We start from the raw sequence: 19,332 nt of genomic DNA on the forward strand, positions 1-19,332 counted from the left end.
TGTAGAGCCAGATTTTTTTTTAAATACAGAATTGTTCTGAGGCAGTTGGGTGATTCAGATGGTTAAGTGTCTGACTCTGGGTTTTGGTTCCGGTGATGATCTTGTGGTTCATGAGTTTGAGCCCCATATTGGGCTCTGTGCTGACTCATGGAGCCTCCTTGGGATTCTCTCTTTCTCTTTATTTCTGACCCTCCCTCCCTCCTGCTCTCTCTCAAAATAAATAAATAACTTAAAAAATAAATAAATACATAACGATTCTCCCTTTATTTTCCTCATCCCTTCTCCCTATGTTTTCCTTCTTCCTGGATTTTATGGTGATTAACAAACTGAGTCTGAAATTCAAAAGGGAGTAGATCACTTTTCCTCAGTCTGCTCTGAAATTCATAATTAATATATATAATTCATGTGTGTGTCATTATTTTAACTTGTTTTTTCCTTGAGATATTGGAAAATTTCTGCTACATAATGGATTTTATTTTTTGCATTGAACTGTTAACTCTCTCCATTTAACATTTCATTTAGAAATTGTATTTTAGGGGTGCCTGGGTGGCTCATTCAGTTAAGCGTCTTACTTTGGCCCAGGTCATGATATCATGGTTCTTGGGTTCGAGCCCCGCATGGGGCTCTGTGCTGACAGCTAGCTCAGAGCCTGGAGCCTGTTTCAAATTCTGTGTCTACCTCTCTCTCGGACCCTCCCCTGCTCGTGCTGTCTCTGTCTCTCTCAGAAATAAAAACATTAAAAAAATTAAAAAAATTGTATTTTACATTTCCATAGTATACTCCTCAGTTTTCATCGTATCTTTCACTGTACTTCTACTAATGCAATGTACTCTTGATCCTTTTTGAGAATAAAATTAAGAAATTTCGGGGGTGCCTAGTTGGTTAAGCCTCCAACTTCAGCTCAGGTCATGATCTCAAGGTTCATGGGTTTGAGCCCCAAGTTGGGCTCTGTGCTGACAGCTCAGAGCCTGGAGCCTGCTTCAGATTCTGCATCTTCCTCTCTCTCTGCCCCTCCCCCACTCATGCTCTGTCTTTCTCCTTCAAAAAGAAACATTTTAAAACTTATTTAAAAAAAAGAAATTTCTCAGATTTTTCTCATTTCTGGTAGTAAATCTTTCTCATAAAAAGGCATTTGTTTGGTATTTTAGAGTGCCATCCTTTTACCTGCAGTATTTGTGCATATGTTTAACATTTCCCCCTCTGTATCTTTTAGAGGCTGTTCAGTGATGCCCAGTTTTATAAAAAGAAACAGGCTTTGCCAGAAGGTGTTGTAGATCGTTGGAGGCAGATACTAATTCCTATCTGCTTATAGTTTGGATTTGAGGATGCAGACAGAGGCCCGTGAGAAATTTGAGGACTGACGGAAGACAACCACACGAAGGCAGGACCACAACAAATGACAGCCTCAGTTCCTGAGCCAATGAAACCGCAACGTGTAAAGGGACAACTTGAAGATGCTTGACTGTTTTAGCCATAGCTTTGGGTACAGCAGACACAAAGGAAATGCCTCCATTCAGAATTTCTAATCACAAACTCTCCATTAAGCGTATTTGGGGTCAAAATTTAAAGGTACAGTATGGCCCTGAAGGTCTCAAGCCAAAGCTTCAGCCTGTAATGGTCCCTGATCGGTAGTCCCTAAATACCTAGTGGAAGAAAACACAAGTTCTCTCTGGAGCAACCAATCCACAAAGAGTTTTTTCAAGTTCAAGAAAATGTGAATTTAGGACTTCAAAAGCTCTTAAAATATTTGAGCAGGCAAAGCTACAATATTGACATTAAACAGAAAAGTCAAACGAATGATGGATGCCCACAAAGACTGTATATATGGGAATAATCGGGGAGAATATAAAATAACTATGTTTATAGTGTTTCAGAGACAGTTTTTGAGATGAATGAATCAAAAAGCAGCTTCAGTACAGCTGGAGAGCAAAGTATTAAAATAAAACATTGATATGAAAAGATACTCAGAATTTATTATGGTGATAGAAATAAAAAATATAAAAGTAAAGGTAAGACATATGGGACAGAGTAAAAATAAATACGTTTAATAGGAATCTTAGGCTTCTCTTTGCTTTCCTTGATGAGGAATGGGGGAAGGTAATACTCAAAGAGATGGTGGCTTACGTTTTTCTAAAACCAATGAGGGACACCAATTTTCAGTGTCAATAAATTAGAAATAAAGGAAATAATAAATGTAGACCTACTTCAGACTACGGAAGATCTAGAAAAGATCTTGCAAGTTGCTGTCCGGATTCTACTCATTTATTGACATGCTGTAACTCTTTACACAGTTTTTGGTCTGTGGATGTTCTGTTGATAACCCGTCTCCTCAGGATTTCTGTGTTTTATTGGCAAATCACAGCAATAATGGCTGAAAGCCTGTATGTGGGATTGGGGGTAACCACCTCTGCTTTCTCTGCCAAATTGTCACCATAAATTACATCATTATAGGCTTAATATTTTGCTTTTTTTTTCGTCACCTGTCATTAAATCATAGGCATTTCCATATTGTTAAATGGCTGTTATAATAATCATTTTAATGGCTTTATTATAGCCCATCAAATTTATTCCATTATAATTTCCTTAGTGATTTCTTCCTTATTAGATATTTAGCATTTTATTTCCTTCAAATTTTGATTATTATATGTAGCTTTGACATAATATATATTTTGTGCTTCACTTTTATTTTGAATTGTCCCTCAGGAAGAGGTTTCAGAAGTGATATTGTTACATTTTGATATGTGCCAGCTTTTGTCATGAGTCAGCACTATATATGATAATTTTAATATATGTCTATCAATTTGCTGGGTGTAAGAGGCATTTTTATTACATACTAAAACAGAATATTTTTCTATGCTTATTGTTTTTCTCCTTTTGCTCACCAATTATCAGTACCTATGCTTTTATTTTATTTTGTTTTATTTTAATTTATTTTTTATCCTTTAGAGAAAGAGAGCACGAGTTGGTGAGATGGGAAGAGCGAGAGAGAGAGAGAGAGTGAGAGTGAGAGAGAGAATCTTAAGCAGGCTCCATGCTCAGTGGAGAACCCAGTATGAGGTTCGGTCCCACAACCCTGGGATCATAACCTAAATTGAAATCAAGAGTCTGACGCTCAACTGACTGGGCCACCAGGTGCCCCAGTACCTATACTTTTTAAACATCATTTGTGTATCCTGTTTCCTTTCCAGTATGTAATTTTCTTCAGTAATACAAATATTCTTCCCATATCTGTGCTATTTAAAAATTATGTGATGATGAGGGTAGTGGCGAATTTTGGAGTCAAATGTACATGTGGATTCAACCTATTTTGAGGTGGGTTATCAAAAAGTTTCTAAAAAACATGTAATGAATTGTGTCAGTAAGTTTTCCTTACAAACAGGATGCATAGATAGAGACTGTACTTTCTAGTAACCTTAGTATCTGAATATTGGTGTGAGAAATATTGTTGGCTCACCCAATGCTCATTATTTTAAGTTTATTTATTTTGAGAAAGGCAGACAACACAAGTGGGGGAAGGGTAGAGAGAGAGAAGAGAGAATCCCAGGCAAGCTCCACACTCTCAGCATGGAGCCTAATATAGGGCTTAAATGCGTGAACCACGAGATCATGACCTGAGCTGAAATCAGGAGTCAGACACTTAACCAACTAAGCCACCCAGGCGCCATCCCCCTTTAAAATGTTTTTTCAACACTCATTTCTAACACCAATCTCTATTACTTGTCTCTTTTAAAGAGATTGAACAAGCTAAAATATTCAGTTACCAGACCACTGTAAAGCTGGAGTTGGCTCTATTACGTATCTTTGGCCAAGAAAATATAAGCAAAAGTATGCTGGTGCCTCCTTTCCCTATTTCTCTTTCTCCTTCCTTGAGTGGTGATGTGTTGGCTGGAGTTACAGCAGCCACCTTGTAATCATGATTAGAAAACCAGGAAAATGACAGGTACAAGAGTCCTGATTTTCTTATGCCCCTGAACTAATGCCATGAACTTCCTACCCCCACCTTATTATGCATGAAAAATAAAACTCCAGTTTTGTTTAAACAACTATAGTCAGTCTTACTGTTACTGGCTATGGGGAAAAAATCCTAATTAACACATATAAGCCTAGGGGGAGAGGAGAGTTGGGTCTTTATTTTGATAAGGCTCACTTTAAAAAATATTTCTTTTAGAGAGAGAGAGACAGAGCATGAGCAGAGTAGGGGTGTTGGGGCGGGGAGAGGGAGAGAGAGGGAGATGAGACACAGAATCTGAAGCAGGCTCCAGGCTCTGAGCTGTCAGCACAGAGCCCGATGTGGGGCTTGAACTGGTGAACCGTGAGATGATGACCTGAGCCAAAGTTGGCTACTTAACTGAATGAGCCACCCAGGGGCCCCAGTAAGGCTCACTTATAAACTAACCCAAAGCCACCTTTAGTTATAAAATTGTTACTGTGAACCCATGATAAATGACCAAAGTAGATATCGGAATTTCTAAATTTTATCTACCTGTTTTCTGTGTCATATCCAGAGAGGTGAATGCATCCTCTAAAGCAAAAATAAAATATTTAAATCCTCATGACACTTGACAGTGGGAAAATATAATTAAAGGCGTTCATATACGTGCTATGCAAGGAAGTGAAGTTCCACTTGACAAATACAATATGTATCCATGAGACAATTTATCCATGCCTCTCCATATCCATTCCTATAGAGCCATTGCTTATCCATTATCACATATGAGGATAAGCCATATAATAGGCTACGTGCTCCATGCCAGGGATGTAAAGAAGCAGACACTGCTCAGTCGTTGACTTTGAAGGTTTCATTTCCAGGCTGGGCGTGGGAGGTGAGAGGAGAATCCATATAAACAAATATTTTTGATACTGTGTGAGAGTGAAAAGAGAATAGTAAAGAGAGGCTCATACTGCAGAGCAAAATGGAACAAGTGACTTGCTTGAGACCCCACAGCCAATAAGTTGTCTAAGTTCCTTTAATCAGGATTTTCTGGACAAGTCTTTTTTTTATGATACCCACCATTACCTGAAATAAATGGATCAATATTTGGGATACAGAAATGTTTTTGTGTTATAAAAATGCTATCATTGGGCCATTGTTTATAGAAGTTGACTGGTGTGAAGGTGTTGCCTTGACCGAGCAATATGGCTCATGCTATGAGATTTGTTGCCTTCAAGAGCTTGTCCTTCTTTTGACCTATTATGTGCTCTGCTAGATGCTAGGGTTACACATAGGTGTCAGGTGTGCTGCCTGCCTGAGGGGCTGGGTTTTTGTTCTCATTCTCCTTGTCTGCTATTTCTTGCCACCAGTGAGGTGGCTGATTGAGGAAGAGGGCATAGCCTTTGCTTCATAACTCTCACCCAGCTGGCCATTCTAGAATAAAGAAAAGCAGCTAGGAAAACAGGGTGCAGGGGAAGAATGAGACCTTAGAACTTTAGTCCGTGGAAAGAGACAGATTTTTCTCTCTGTTCAGTGATCTTTTCTATTGGCTTAAAAAATAACTTGTTAAATATCTGTCTTCCCCTCCCATTGCTGTAGTTTATGGAGGAGTGGACTTGCCTTAACTCTGAAGCAATATCTCCGTTTTTTAGGAAAACAGGTGTCCAAACATGCAGTAAATCAAATTGTCAAACAGCTGAAATAGACTTTCTACTTTCTTTTATCCTTTTTCCTAGAAATTCTTTGGTGGGGCTGATGCTTTCTTAGTCTGGAATTTTGTTTTTCCTTGTGATGCTTATGACCAATCTTTTTGAATTTTTACTGTCACATCTCTCTCTTCTGTATCACTTCTATTTGGATATGAAAATCTATTTAAGAAATAATATTCAAATATTGATACCTCTTTATTTAAATGAGATGTGTTTATAAACATAAAGAACTCAGGACCACATTGAATTCTGTCATAGTAAACTTATTTACTAGGAATAAAGAAAGAGAAATTGAGCTGATATTGACCAGCAGTGTTATGTGGACCCTGGAATATTCCTTATCACTGTGTGCCTAAGTATATGGAGGGAAGAATTATGATCTCATTTTTCAGATGAGAAAATTGAGGTGAACAGAGCTCATTAAGTCCAAGATCACACAGTCATAAAATATTGACATCAGGATTCAAAACCAATCCCTATCTAATTTTGAAAAACATGCACTTTATACTTCATCATGTCATAGAGCCCTTCCTCTTCTATTTATAGCATTTTGGTGAATAGTCAAGTCAGAATTCACTTATTAGTCTCCATTGTTGTGAGGTCATGGATCAAGTCTCAGTTCCATGGTTCTAAATCTCCTTCTGTATGTATGGATGAAATGGCAATACCTACCTGATAGACTTTGATAAGTATTGATGGAGTTAATTCATGTGAAAGGGTTCAGAACAGTGTCTGGCACTGAGTAAATGCTCTGTAAAGTTGTTAATTATTATTATATGTTATTTCATGGTATAATAGCATAGAGTAAAATCATGGCTTTGCTTTCATGTGCTATCTCAGTACAGATGAAGAAGTGGTTCTAAACAAAGGCTGGCGTTGTTGTTTTTCAGTTCTGGTATTTGTATATGAAAGATCTCCCTCATTCTTCTCACTGATTGACACATTTATGGGAGAGAAAGGGCTTTTAGTATGATTGTTCACAAACTTTGGTTTCAACAGTGGAACCCTTTTAAAAATACATATAGAAAAATACAATAGCACCTGGGTGGCTCAGTCAGTTGAGTGTCCGACTTCAGCTCAGGTCATGGTCTTACCACTTGTGAATTTGAGCCCTGCATCCAGCTCTGTGCTGACAGCTCAGCATCTGGAGCCTGCTTTGGATTCTGTCTCCCTCTTTCCCTGCCTCTCTCTTGCTCACACTGTCTCCTTCTCTCACTCACTGTCTGTCACTCACTCAAAAATAAACATTACAAGAAATTTAAAAAAAATAAAAAGCATATAGAAGCATTGATACTTTGACTGAACTAGGGGCAATGACTCCCGGAACTTTATCCACCCCTTTACCCTTCAGGACCCCTGCCAGTTCATTATTGCCTTCAGGATCTTTCTGGGACACCCAGATTGAGAATCACCGATACACAAAGCACCCAACTAAGCACATTGGATAGTGACTAATAAAACTATCAATTCTCAATTTCCCTGATAGGCAAGTGTCCAGAAGCCCTCCCTCTGGATCCCCAAAACTGTCTTTACTCAGTTTCTGTTCTATAGTCTCTGTTGATGGTTTTGTTTACCTGGCAGGGTCTACAGTTTGGAACCAGTGAACTGGAGGAGATGGGAGCCATGTTCTGCTTGAGTCTCCTCATGTTGGAACTCAAATCTGTAAGCTGTAGCCACCAGCTCCTGAACTCTGCGGCAACTCTCCTGAATGCTGAGGAAGGGGCTCTGGACTACCACCTCCAGCGGTAAGATGCTCACAGGGGTGTGAGGGGAATTTGGACCTTGGTGTTCTAATCAGAGCACATCTCAGAAATGAAAGCCACATGGCCCTATGGGTCTTGGATAAGGAGAAAATAATATGCAGGAGCTGCCAACTAAAGGTAGGAACAGTAGCGGTGTACTGGACCCAGATGCGGGGCATCCTCACTTCTTACCGAACACAGGGAGGATGCTGCCTACTTGTTCACATAAAGGAATATATAAAGTGCCATGTATTTATAAACATGCATTATTAATACATTTTGCTTGTGATAAAGAAGATGCAGCTTAGCAACACACATGTGCATCTACATATGCTTATGCTTGCCAGTAATGTGTTTATATTTATTCAGGTATAATTTTGGAGCCCATTACACATCCAAAAAAAAAAAGGGAGGCAATCTCATTGCCAATATCTAGGAACATGGGGACAAGAAATGTTATACTCTCCCAATTCTTAAATACCACTGTTCCTTCTCAGATGATGAGAAGAACCACCTGAAGATGATTAATACATTGTCCTGGAGACCCTGACTCACAGCCATGGCAGGGGAATGACAGATTTCCAAGAGCTGTGAGGATCATTAGTGCAAGAGAGGGAGAACCATTATCCATGTGAGCCCTTTTGATGCCCTTTATTCTAGACAGATATTTTAGACTTGACAAAAACAGATTCAGGGGCAAGAAAGGAAGATATAATGGCCATATGAGAAAAGAGAGGACCAAGAAAAGCCAGGGGATTCATGGGAGACCAAGTCATTGCCCATACTTTGAGCCAGGGAATAGAGGGGGGTGTTGAGCTATTGGAGGAAGAAGTGACTACTGGTGAAAGAGGAAGCATCTCCTCATGTCCTTCATGTCCAAAGGCAGAGCGAAAGCCATTAATACCGACACCGTTTTATTTCTAGCTCATTTTCATTCCTTTTCCTCCCACCATTGTTAAGCTGTGGTTCCAGCGTGACTTCTCACCAAATGGTCAGTCAAGCCTAGAATGACCTAGCAGCGTAAATTAATTTTACTTTGGAAGGTACTGGGTTTCTCTGAGACTTAATTACCTAAATGCGGTAATTAACTTGCTTGTCACACTGTGCTGTAGATCATAGACTATGGACTCCTAAGTAAATCCAGACCTCTTTCCTCCCTAGAGACACTGCCCGTGATTTCTTTTGTTTTGATATCATCACCATTGCTGTCTGCCCCCACTCCCTTTTCAACACCCCTCAGCGCCCCCCCAGGGCTTGGCGTGTTTGGCATCACTGTGGTGTTTCAGCTTCTCCCTCTGACAGCAAGCATTTCCACCTGCCAGGATATATATTTCAACTTGTCTTTTCATCTTTTCTTTTGCTAAGCTATCTTAGATGCAGGCATGCCTGAATTTTCTTTCTTTCTTTCCTCCCCCCACCCCCACTTTCTTCTCTGCTGCTCATTGAGAGAAGATTGAGCAGACCTGGCATTGCTTTCTTTCCCTGAATTTATTGTGCCAGTCTGTTTGATCCAATGCGGTGAGGATTAGTTGCCTGTAAACTGGAACAAGAAGAAATCTATCAAAGAAGCGTCTCTTCCAATTCGAGTCTAAAGAATTTGGTGTCGGGCTCCAAATACAATGGCTGCTATGTGGGTTATCAGAAGAAGATGATATTTCTTGCTCTTCCATGCCATCCCACACTCCTGATTATTAATTTTTCAGTTGCAACCAGCCCAAGGGGTCTAAAGCTTAAAGTCTTCCCTGACCTCTGACCCTTCTCAGGCTGGTGCAGCTCCCTAAGGCCAGGATACCTACACATAGGGTGTGATTCATGTGTGCATTTTCAATAGATCTGCATTAAATTCAAGAGGCACGGAGTTTGGGGGCAAGCAGCGGGATGGAATTTGCCTATTTCACCCAAACATTGGTATTAACTTAATCCATTTTCCTATTCACTGAGGCAGTTGACCAAAACAGATTGTGGTTCCTACCCAAAGGACCTGAAAACTGCATGATTGAGAGGAAAATCACTCTGAAAATATCTTGACCCAGGAAATAGTCCAGCCAATAAGGGTATATTCATTAAAGGATGGTGGAAGGGTACTTGATGAAATAAAATCTATTGGTTTGCAATCAGCAACAGGCTGTTTGAGTACCCTTTGATTAGTTTCTGATGAATAGGGATCAATCATGAGATATAGTAATCAGCAGAGCCGAGCAAATCCTGGGGATTTTGTTAACAACAGGGATTTTACTATAATACAAAGAGCATAACTAATGTTTGTCAACACCACCCTCCATACGGTTTAGAGAGAAGACCTCGACCATCCTCCTCCCCACCCGACGTTTCCCTAGGTGTGCTCTGTATAACAGGGTTATATACTTCGGGAAGATTCTTTTCTAATTGCATAGAAGCAAATAAGGGGGGGAGGGGAGATGGGTGGGTTTTTACCTAAAAGTCATTCATAAAGAATCCGAGGACATGGTATTTGGAATCTCTTAGGCCCCACAGAAAGTGTTAGCCCCGGGGAGTGACGTGCTGGGAAGACAAAGTATGGCCGTATGCCGAGAACCCCATGGTTTTTGACAATAGTTTTCATGCCTCATTTACCATAAAAACAATTAGAGTATAGTCAACATCCACAAAGCAACTTACCATTTTTCATGAGCAGAGAAAGAATAGAAATGGTGGATGTTTGCCCGGTTGGCCGAAACTTAAAAATAAGTACGGTGCATGTGCTCCTTGTTTTGGGTTGCCGTTTACAGTTTCTCTCCTTCTCAGTTGCTCACTTAAGAAACATCTGCAAACTCCTTAAGGCATGTTTTGATTTTCTTGCCTCTCCTCTTCCTTCCTCCTTTTCCTCAATCTTATTCCCAGAAATAATTGTGTGCGCTCTGTGAGAATGGTAAGCTATGTCTTCAGGAGGCGTCGTTTATCCATTGTGACAGGTCTTTTGCAAAGTCACTTAACAGTTTTGCTGAGTCAGCCACTGCTCATCTCAATTTGTATCCCTCCAGTGCCTTGTGACTTTCTCAGCTGAGTTCCCCTATCTCCACTTGTCCCTCCATTAATAACAGAGAGAGCTCAGAGCTTCTGAGCTGTGCCTGGAGATAGCTCCATATCTCGTTTATTCTCCCAAATGATAGTCCTGTGACATGAACCTGGGCTCCCCTGAGCATCAGGGCAAGTTCATTTGGTCCTCTCTTTAGTTTGATGAGAGAAGACTAAACAAATAAAAATCTGTCATAAACTTTAGAGAACATAATTATATTTTTAATAATTAAAAGGTACTTCATTTTTATTTAAAAATACTTTTGCCTTTCTCAACTATATTACATTTTGATAAATTATATTAAATTATATTTTGGAAAGCACACACAAAAATACCACTTACCGGATTTTAATCACCCTGCCTTTGATAGAGAACGATTGTCAATGTTTTGGTCAAATTATTTATTTATTTATTTTTTTAATAGTTTATTGTCAAATTAGTTTCCACATAACACTCAGTGCTCATCCCCACAAGTGTCCTCCTACATGCCCATCCCCCCTCCCCCCACATCCATCAGTCCTCAGTTTTTGTCAGCATTCAAGAGTCTCTCATGGTTTGCTTCTCTCCCTTTCCCCCACCATTTCTGCCCTTCTTCTCCCCCTTGTTCTGAAAGAAGTCAGGCAGAGAAGGTCAAATTATTTTTTTACCTAAACAAATATGTAATATCCTTAACAATAATGTATGATAGTTCCCTTGTCTGCAACTTTATTAACACTGGGTTCTTTTTTTAAAATAGACTTTATTTTTGAGTAGTTTTAGCTGGATACTAAAATTGAAAGGACAGAGATTTCCCATCTACAACCTGCCCCAGACATACACAGCCTCCCCCATTATCTACATCCCCCACCAGAGTGGTCCATTTGTGACAATTGATGTAGTGACACTGACACATCATTATCATCCAAAGTCTGTGGTCTACCTTAGGGCTCACTCTTGGTGTGTATATTCTGTGGATTTGGACAAGTGTATCTACCATTATAATTTCATACACAGTAGTTTCAATGCCTTAAAAATCCTCTTTACACTCCGCCTATTTGTTACCCTCTTCCCGCTAACCCATGGCAGCCACAGATCCTTTTACTCTCTCCATAGTTTTACCTTTTCCAGAATGCCCCATAATTGGAAACATACAGTACGCAGCCTTTTCAGATTGGCTTCTTTCTCTTAGAAATATGCATTTATGTTTCCTCCATGTCTTTTTCATGGCTTGATAGCTCATTTCTTTTTAGCACTGAATAATATTCCATTGTCTGGATGATTCACAGTTTATTTATCCATTCAGCCACTGAAGGACATCTTGGCTGCCTCTAAGTTTTGGCAATTATGAATAAAGCTGCTATAAACATCCATATATCCATTTTGTGTGGACATAAGTTTTTCAGTTCCTTTGGGTAAATACCAAAGAGTGTGATTGCTGGATCGTATGGTAAAAGCATGTTTAGTTTTATAAGAAACCACCAAATCATCTTCCAAAAGGGCTGTACAATTTTGCATTCCCAGCAGCAGCGAATGAGAGTTCATACCATTCCACATCCTTACTAACATTTTGCCTTGTAAGTGTTCTGGATTTCAGCCATTTGTATAGGTGCATAATGCCATCTCATTGTTTTAATTTGCATTTTCCTGATGACATGCCATGTGGAACATCTTTTCATATGATGGAATTATTTACCATGTACATGTCTATTTTCTTTAGTGAGGTGTCTTTAAGGTCATTTGCCCATTTTTTAATCAGGTTATTTTCTTCTTGTTGAATTTTAAGAGCTCTTTGTATATTTTGGATAACAGTCCTTTATCAGATGTGCCTTTTGCAGGTATTTTCTCCCAGTCTGTGGCTTGTCTTCTCATTCTCTTTTGCATCATCTTTCCTAGAACAGAAGTATTTACATTTAGTAAAATCAAGCTCATCAGTTGTTCCTTTCGTGGATCATCCCTTTGGTGTTGTATCTAAAGAGTCATCACTAAACCCAAAGTCGACTAGATTTTCTCCTACATAGCGTCTAGACACACCAGTTGCTTTTGCATTGAAGTCTCTGCCATCTTTAGGTGAAAATGGGTTGTGGTTTTAATTTCTAGTGTTACCTTTCTTATATGGATAAAATGTTTCTGCATCATTTCTTTTTAAAATAAGTTTCCTGAGCATGCCTTTTTTTTAAAATTCCTTTCAGCATTATTTTTCTTTCTTTCTTAAATTTATAGTTAAATCTAATTTGAATTTCTATGTTAAAGATAATCACCATCTCTTTGTCATGGATTTTACAAACACTTTCCCATTTACCTTTCCCATTTTTTAAAATGTAGTTTATTGAGTTTGGATGTTTTTGTTTTTTATGGATATGTGCATCCATTTTTTTCTTTGCTTTTCTTAGCTGTGATAGCCTGCCTACCTCAGTCTAATAATAAATAATTCATAATTCAAATAATTATTCAGATAACAATTCATTGTAAAAGTGTGTTGTCTATTATACTGAGGTAGGTATGTTTATAAAAGCTATTTATGTATTATTTATTTTCCATTTTTTTTACTACTGAATAGTTGTATATTTCTGTATTATTAATCACTTGCCTTAGAAATTACTAAATATTCCATCCTTCATCAGTGATTAGTAATGTCAGTTAATTATATAGTATTATGCATGTGCTTGGGTATATTTTCTTGATACTATATTCTGTTGCATTAGTCTGTCTGCCAGGAACACAGAATCCTTAATATTATAGCCATGCAACTTAAATACGTAATGCTACAAGCACCACCTCATTAATATTTGTTTAAAAATCTGCTTTGTTATTTTCTCTTCTGTATTTTCACTGATGAACCCTATAATGAGTTGTTAACTGCCAAAAATGAAACCACTGGGACTTTAATTCAAACTGCATTAAAATTATAGATTTTTTGGTCTATTGACTGTTTGCCTATATTGCTTTTTCAAAATCTGGTATTTTGTTCCACTTACTTAGATTTTCCCTGATGTTCCCAAAGAAAATATTGCAGGGGTTCTTTTTATACCCTTTCATGTGATTCCTGGATATATAACCATAGACTTTTAATATTTTAAATTTTCTTGTTACTTTCAAAAGGGTCTTTTCTGCCTTTTCTAAGAGCTTGTCACCATGATGTAGGAAAATTCTGATTATCTAGATATTTATTTGCAAATTCACTGAACTCTATAGTTATACCTATAAGTGTTTCCATGGATTTTTCTGTTTTTCTAGGTAGTATGTGGTATCATTTACAAGTTTTGATAATTGACTTGACTCAATTTTTATTATTAATGTATAATCATGGCTAGAGTCTTGAGAACATTATTTAAGAATGGTGATTCTAGGGGTGCCTGGATGGCTCCGTCAGTTAAGTATCATGACCTTGGGGTTTGTGAGTTCAAGCATCAGATTAGGCTCTGTGCTAACAGTGTGCAGCCTGCTTGGAATTCTCTCTCTCTCTCTCTCTCTCTCACCCTCTCTCTACCCCTTCTGTACTCTCTCTGTCTGTCTGTCTGTCAAAATAAATATATAACTTGAAAAGAAAGTTAAAAAGGGACACCTGGGTGGCTCAGTTGATTAAGTGTCCAACTTTGGCTCAGGTTATGGTCTTGGTGTTGATGGGTTCAAGCCCTGCGTGGGGCTCTGTGCTGACAGCTCAGGGCCTAGAACCTGCTTCAGATTCTGTGTCTCCCTCTCTCTCTGTCCCTCCCCTGCTCACTCTGTGTCTCTCTCTCCCTCAAAAATAAGCATTAAACATTTTTTAAGTCAAAAAAAGGATGGTGATTCTATGGATATTCTTGCTGTGAATCTAACTTCAAACTTAGAACAACTCTAAGCATTTGAACATTAAGTACAATGTCTGTTTTGATATTAATGTTTGATGTCTTTTTATAAACCAGTTTTTAGCTTATTAATTTAAGAAGTCAGGATTGTATGATGAATTTTATCAATTTTTTGGTATCTAGGAAAAAATCTAGATTCTTATTTTGAATTAATAAAGTCTTAAATTATTCAACAGATTCTCTAATCTTCATCCATTCTTGAAAATCAAAGGAAACTCTATTTGGCTATCATCTAAAATATTATTTTATCATAAACATTGATTTATTTACTGTGAATTGAGGAGGTGTGAGTAAAATCTGTGCATGGTATATATTGCTCTAACATGTGGAACACTTCAAATTTCCTAGGGTTTGTTCTTGAACATGTACATCTTCAACATATATAAATTGCCTATAAAGCCATTTGCTTCCCATTTGTTTGAAGCAAAGATATTTTTATCTACTTCTCTTTTCCTATATAAGAAGTATCTGTGACATTTAGGTTGCCTTATAGTTATATTCAAATCACTGTAAAATTCAATTTTGTTTAATTACTTGCATTGCTCATTTTTATCCATTCTATACAATTATGTCCCCATTATTTTTTCTCCATGTTGATTCACCTCACAGTTTTGCTAGAGAACGCCTTTAAAATAAACATTTGTTTTCGTAAAGTAAATCAAGGGTATGTGGCATTTAATATATATGTGAATCTCTGCCTCCTTTACACAGGAATTCCACTGTACCTGCCTAGACATTTCACTACACCACGTAGATGCAGTTTGCTTTACTCTACCATAAATCCTGCAGTCCTCAGCCTGATGGTCCTCTACATACACCATTTCTCCTGCCGGAATAGTTGTGCTGGGTTTTCTTGTTCACTAACACAAACATTCTATTTCTACATAAACTATATTTCTCATGTTATGTTTAGGTCCTTTTGATTGATTTTGAATTCAAACACTTGGTCACCTTCCGACATGCCTTCCTGTTACCAGGTAGTAGTGATTCCATCCCAAGTCATCATTTTTGGCCTCAGAATATTTGATATCTGCTTCCCAACCTTCCTATCTGTCTTTTCTTCTCCCCTTATCACTGTTTTTCTTCATTCATGTTCAGCAAGTTCTGGAAACTGTCCTCACCGATTTAATATTCTGTGGCATGGGCTCTCCTCTTTGCTGATAATGTGTTTTGATTTCATTGCTTCTGTTTCTTTCTTTTTCTTTTCCTTTTTTTTTTTTTTGCTTGAAACTTGTTTTTATTTTATTTTATTTTTCACAAATAGTTTATTGTCAAGTTGGTTTCCATATAACACCCAGTGCTCATCCTCACAAGTGCTCTCCTCATTGCTTCTGTTTCCTTATCTCTCATCAGCTTCTTTTTTGTTTGCATTTGTAATATGGCCGGTTTCTTGTTCCATTCAAATCTGTAATTTTTTCATTCAGTATTTCATTGATTCCATTTTTCTTGAATTTTCCATGTCAGGCTGGCTTCTGTTTCTCATGGCTGGTCATTCCCCAAAGTGAGAATTGCTTTGTCGATTGACTGAGGAGGCATCCATCTCCTTGTACCTTGCAGAACGTTCCACCTGCCCAGTTGTTATGGTTCTTCCCTACTCTTCTTTCAACTTCTATTTCTTCATTGCTTATCTACTTATCTGTAAACCATGAGAGCTCTGTCAAGACTCATAATTGCATGATGATCCAAGCTTTGGATAGTCTTTAAACTCTTGTGTAGTCTAACTGATAGGATGCTGATAGTTCTTCTCTATGAAGTAACCTGATTTAGATGGTGTTTTTTTCTTCAAGAATTCAGGGTGTTTTGGCTTTTATCCAAGAGAATAGATTTGGAGAAGTTAAAGAGGAAGCATATGAAAAGTTATATGCATCTCTGGATACACTGTGACTATCTTAAGATGGTCACTTCATATTTTCTGAGTGATTATATGAATTAATTGAGATTGAATACTATCAATGAACTAGTATTAAAAATAAGTTCATATTTTGGAATTCTGTAGGAGGAAATTAATGACAATTGTAGTGATGATGTACTGACCTAAGCAATCTACCTGTATAATCTCACTTAAGCATTTCAGTAACCATACAAGGTAGACATTATTATCTCCATGTATTGATGAATATATTGTGACTCAGAAAGACTATGTGGCTCGATTAAAACGGTCAGGTGGCTAAATTATAGAGCTGGGATTTGAACCAGACAGTCTTACTAAAGAACCAGTCCTCTTAATCACTAAGACATCCTGTCTTTTATAGATAATAACAGCTAACACATAATAAACATTTATGCTTTTCATGCACGGTGCTATGCATTTTGCAGGCATACCTCTTTCCTTGTTTAATCTTTTAAACCAAGGGTTGGCAGACTTTTTCTGTAAAGAGACAGAAAATATTTTAGGTTTTGTGGGCCATATGGTCTCTTTTGCAACTGCTCAGCTATGCTGTGGTAGCATGAAAGTAGCCACAGAAAATATGTAAATATATAGGCATGGCTGTATTTCAGTAAAATTTTATTTACAAAAATAAGCAATGGACTGGATTGGTCCAAGTGAGCCATAGATGGCCAGCTAAATGTTCAGTGGTTCTTTGAGGTATGTATAATTATTATCTCCCCTGTACAGATGAAGAAACTGGAACTCAGAGAAGCCATATAACTTGCCCTTTTCCCCACTAGTAAGAGGCAGATTAGTGGTAGAACCAGGTAGTATGCATCCTTGATGTTCAATGACATCATTGATGTTCAATGACTACAGATACTAAGCATTATGGGCCTTTAAATGCCCAGTGAATGATGCTTCTTACTTCTCTCAGAAATTTCAAATCAGATAAGAAATAGAACACAGGAGCTAGGTAGGTTGAAATAAAACATAACTGCTTTATTACTGGTAATGAGAGTCATGGCCCCACCAGAATTGAAGTTCCTCACCTAGAGCTGTAGGGTTAGAGTCTGCCTTGCTAAGCTTCTCATGCAGAGGAGCAATGGGTGCACCTCGAGTCTGGTCCTATAGGGAGAAAATGAGCACCGGGGGCCACGGGGTGCTCAAGCTCAGTCAGTTTCATATTATTCTTCCTCCATTAGAAAGAATGGGTGGGGACAGAAATTGGAGTACCAATGTCTGTGGGCCAAAATGGGAAATCTGAAAATGGGGAGAATCAAAAGGTGCCATTATATCCAAACAAAGGATTGCAAATCACACTCTATTTCCATCAATCCCATTATAGTTACATTGAAATTCTGATAATGTCTCTCTTCTCCTATCCTCTGTCACCCTGTATGTATTCAAATTTTTGAAAAAGTAGCCCATGGTACCTAATATTTTAGAATGTTTTTAGTTTCATTCCGTAGTTGTAGGCAAAGAAATGCCCAGTAATTACAATGATGGAACTGTAGGAATGGAACCTAGCCTGGGCATCTTTTGAGACTGTGAATATCACATGTTGCTTTAAAGCATTAAGTGGTTCCCTAATGGGTCAAGAAAAATGAACTAACCAGGAAGAAATGCTAATCTTATCTTGGGAAAACAGCAACAACAACAAAAAAACCCCAATTTCATTAGTAGTTAGAGAAAGGCAAATCCAAATATTTTTGTTATGATTTTATGCTGATCCTCCTATAATAATTAAATAAAAATAATTTTAAAAAAGAATGTTAATATGTCTATGAGGAAAGATATTTAGTAATATACAGCTGTCTGTAAACTGGCTTACTTTCCTCTGGAGAGGAATTTGGTAACTCATATGAAGGCCCATAAAAAACTCCCATTAAGTCCTATATTTCCAGCTTGAATATTCCTCAAGAAGATAAACTTAACAGAAAACAATATTTAATATATAGATATTTATAGCAATGATACTTCTATCCCAAATAAATTTGAACAACCCAAATTCTTAGCAGTAGTAAGAAGCAAAAGAACACCATTGTTGATTAATTTTCTAGAACACTCTGAAACTGTGAAAAGAATTAGTATGTTTATATATTATACATATTTCTTTACCATATATACATGATAATAATAGCAAACATTCATTAGAGCCTTACCATGAATCAGATGTTGCAGTTTTAAACTATTACCTCAATCATATAAATAATCCTGTATGATGCTATTATTAGCATCCCCTTTTGTAAACAAAGAAAATAAGTTTTGTGGAGGTTAAGAGGTTTGTCAAGTGTCATGAATTTTAGAAGAGATTGTTGACTTTTGAAGCCAATCCATCTAACTCTAAGAGTTGAGAGCCATTAAGTATATAACCTAAATCTAATATAACTTTATTATTAGTTTCTTGCATTGTACAGTTGCCAAAAATATGTGTTGGGTGTCCATATGTCTGTGTGTTTGTGGGTAAGTTTTTAAAAATCTCAATGACTTGGGTCATTTTGGCCCAGAAATATTCCTTGATTCTTTTAATAGTGTTCAGGGAAATCAGTGCATGTCATCATGGGTGGAATGTGTGTTGCTGTAAGTGGAATGCAATACAACCCATGGAGAGAAGAATTCAAAAGAGAAAGATGAAAGAGATTGCAGACAGAGAGGAGTCAAAGTGCATTTTCTTCATATTACATTTGCTATTTGCAAACTGTTAGCACCTAATAACAACCATGGAAGCTTACCTAAAAGAAATCCTATTTTACGAGTGATTCCATGGGAGCCCAGGGAGTCTAAGTGACTCACTAGGTGTAGTTAAGTGATTTACCTATTGCCAGTCAACACTAGGGATATCGTTCGCCTCTGCCTCAGGCTTAAGCACATGAACAGCTGGTCTCTTGCCTATGAATCTATAAATACCTGAAAATAAAATGGGCTACCAGTCCCTGGAAAAGGATTTCAGTCAAGAAACTTGCTCTTCCCACTCTCTATGTCAACTTCAGCTTATGCAGTCCTTGTCTTTGTTGTGAATTCTAAAACTGGAAGGCAAATAAAACCTGTGAAGTTCTCCCAAATACGAGAGGCAGTTTTTATTTAAAAAGGCTGCAAATAGCCTGGCATGGGTGGCTTAAGTTAATTCAAAAGTTTTTAATTAATTTTTAGAGTAGTTCTTGTTCTGTGTATTCCTAATGTTGACTTTGTCTTTGTTATGTGACCCCATGATCCTTCCCC

At 37.7% G+C, this 19,332-nt stretch overlaps 1 protein-coding gene across 1 annotated transcript in view; it reads left to right on the top strand.

The window, feature by feature from the left end:
- The window catches only part of AGBL1 (AGBL carboxypeptidase 1), a gene marked incomplete at its 5' end in the record, with an annotated part of 692,079 nt that overhangs the window by 472,022 nt on the left and 200,725 nt on the right, over positions 1-19,332 (top strand). The window contains one exon of the mRNA XM_077774253.1: positions 7,222-7,385. Coding sequence (XP_077630379.1) covers positions 7,222-7,385 — 164 coding nt within the window. The remainder of the gene's footprint in view (positions 1-7,221; positions 7,386-19,332) is intronic.

This window comes from Crocuta crocuta, unplaced genomic scaffold (assembly GCF_008692635.1).
Source record: "Crocuta crocuta isolate KB4526 unplaced genomic scaffold, BGI_CrCroc_1.0 scaffold7, whole genome shotgun sequence".
NCBI lineage: Eukaryota > Metazoa > Chordata > Mammalia > Carnivora > Hyaenidae > Crocuta > Crocuta crocuta.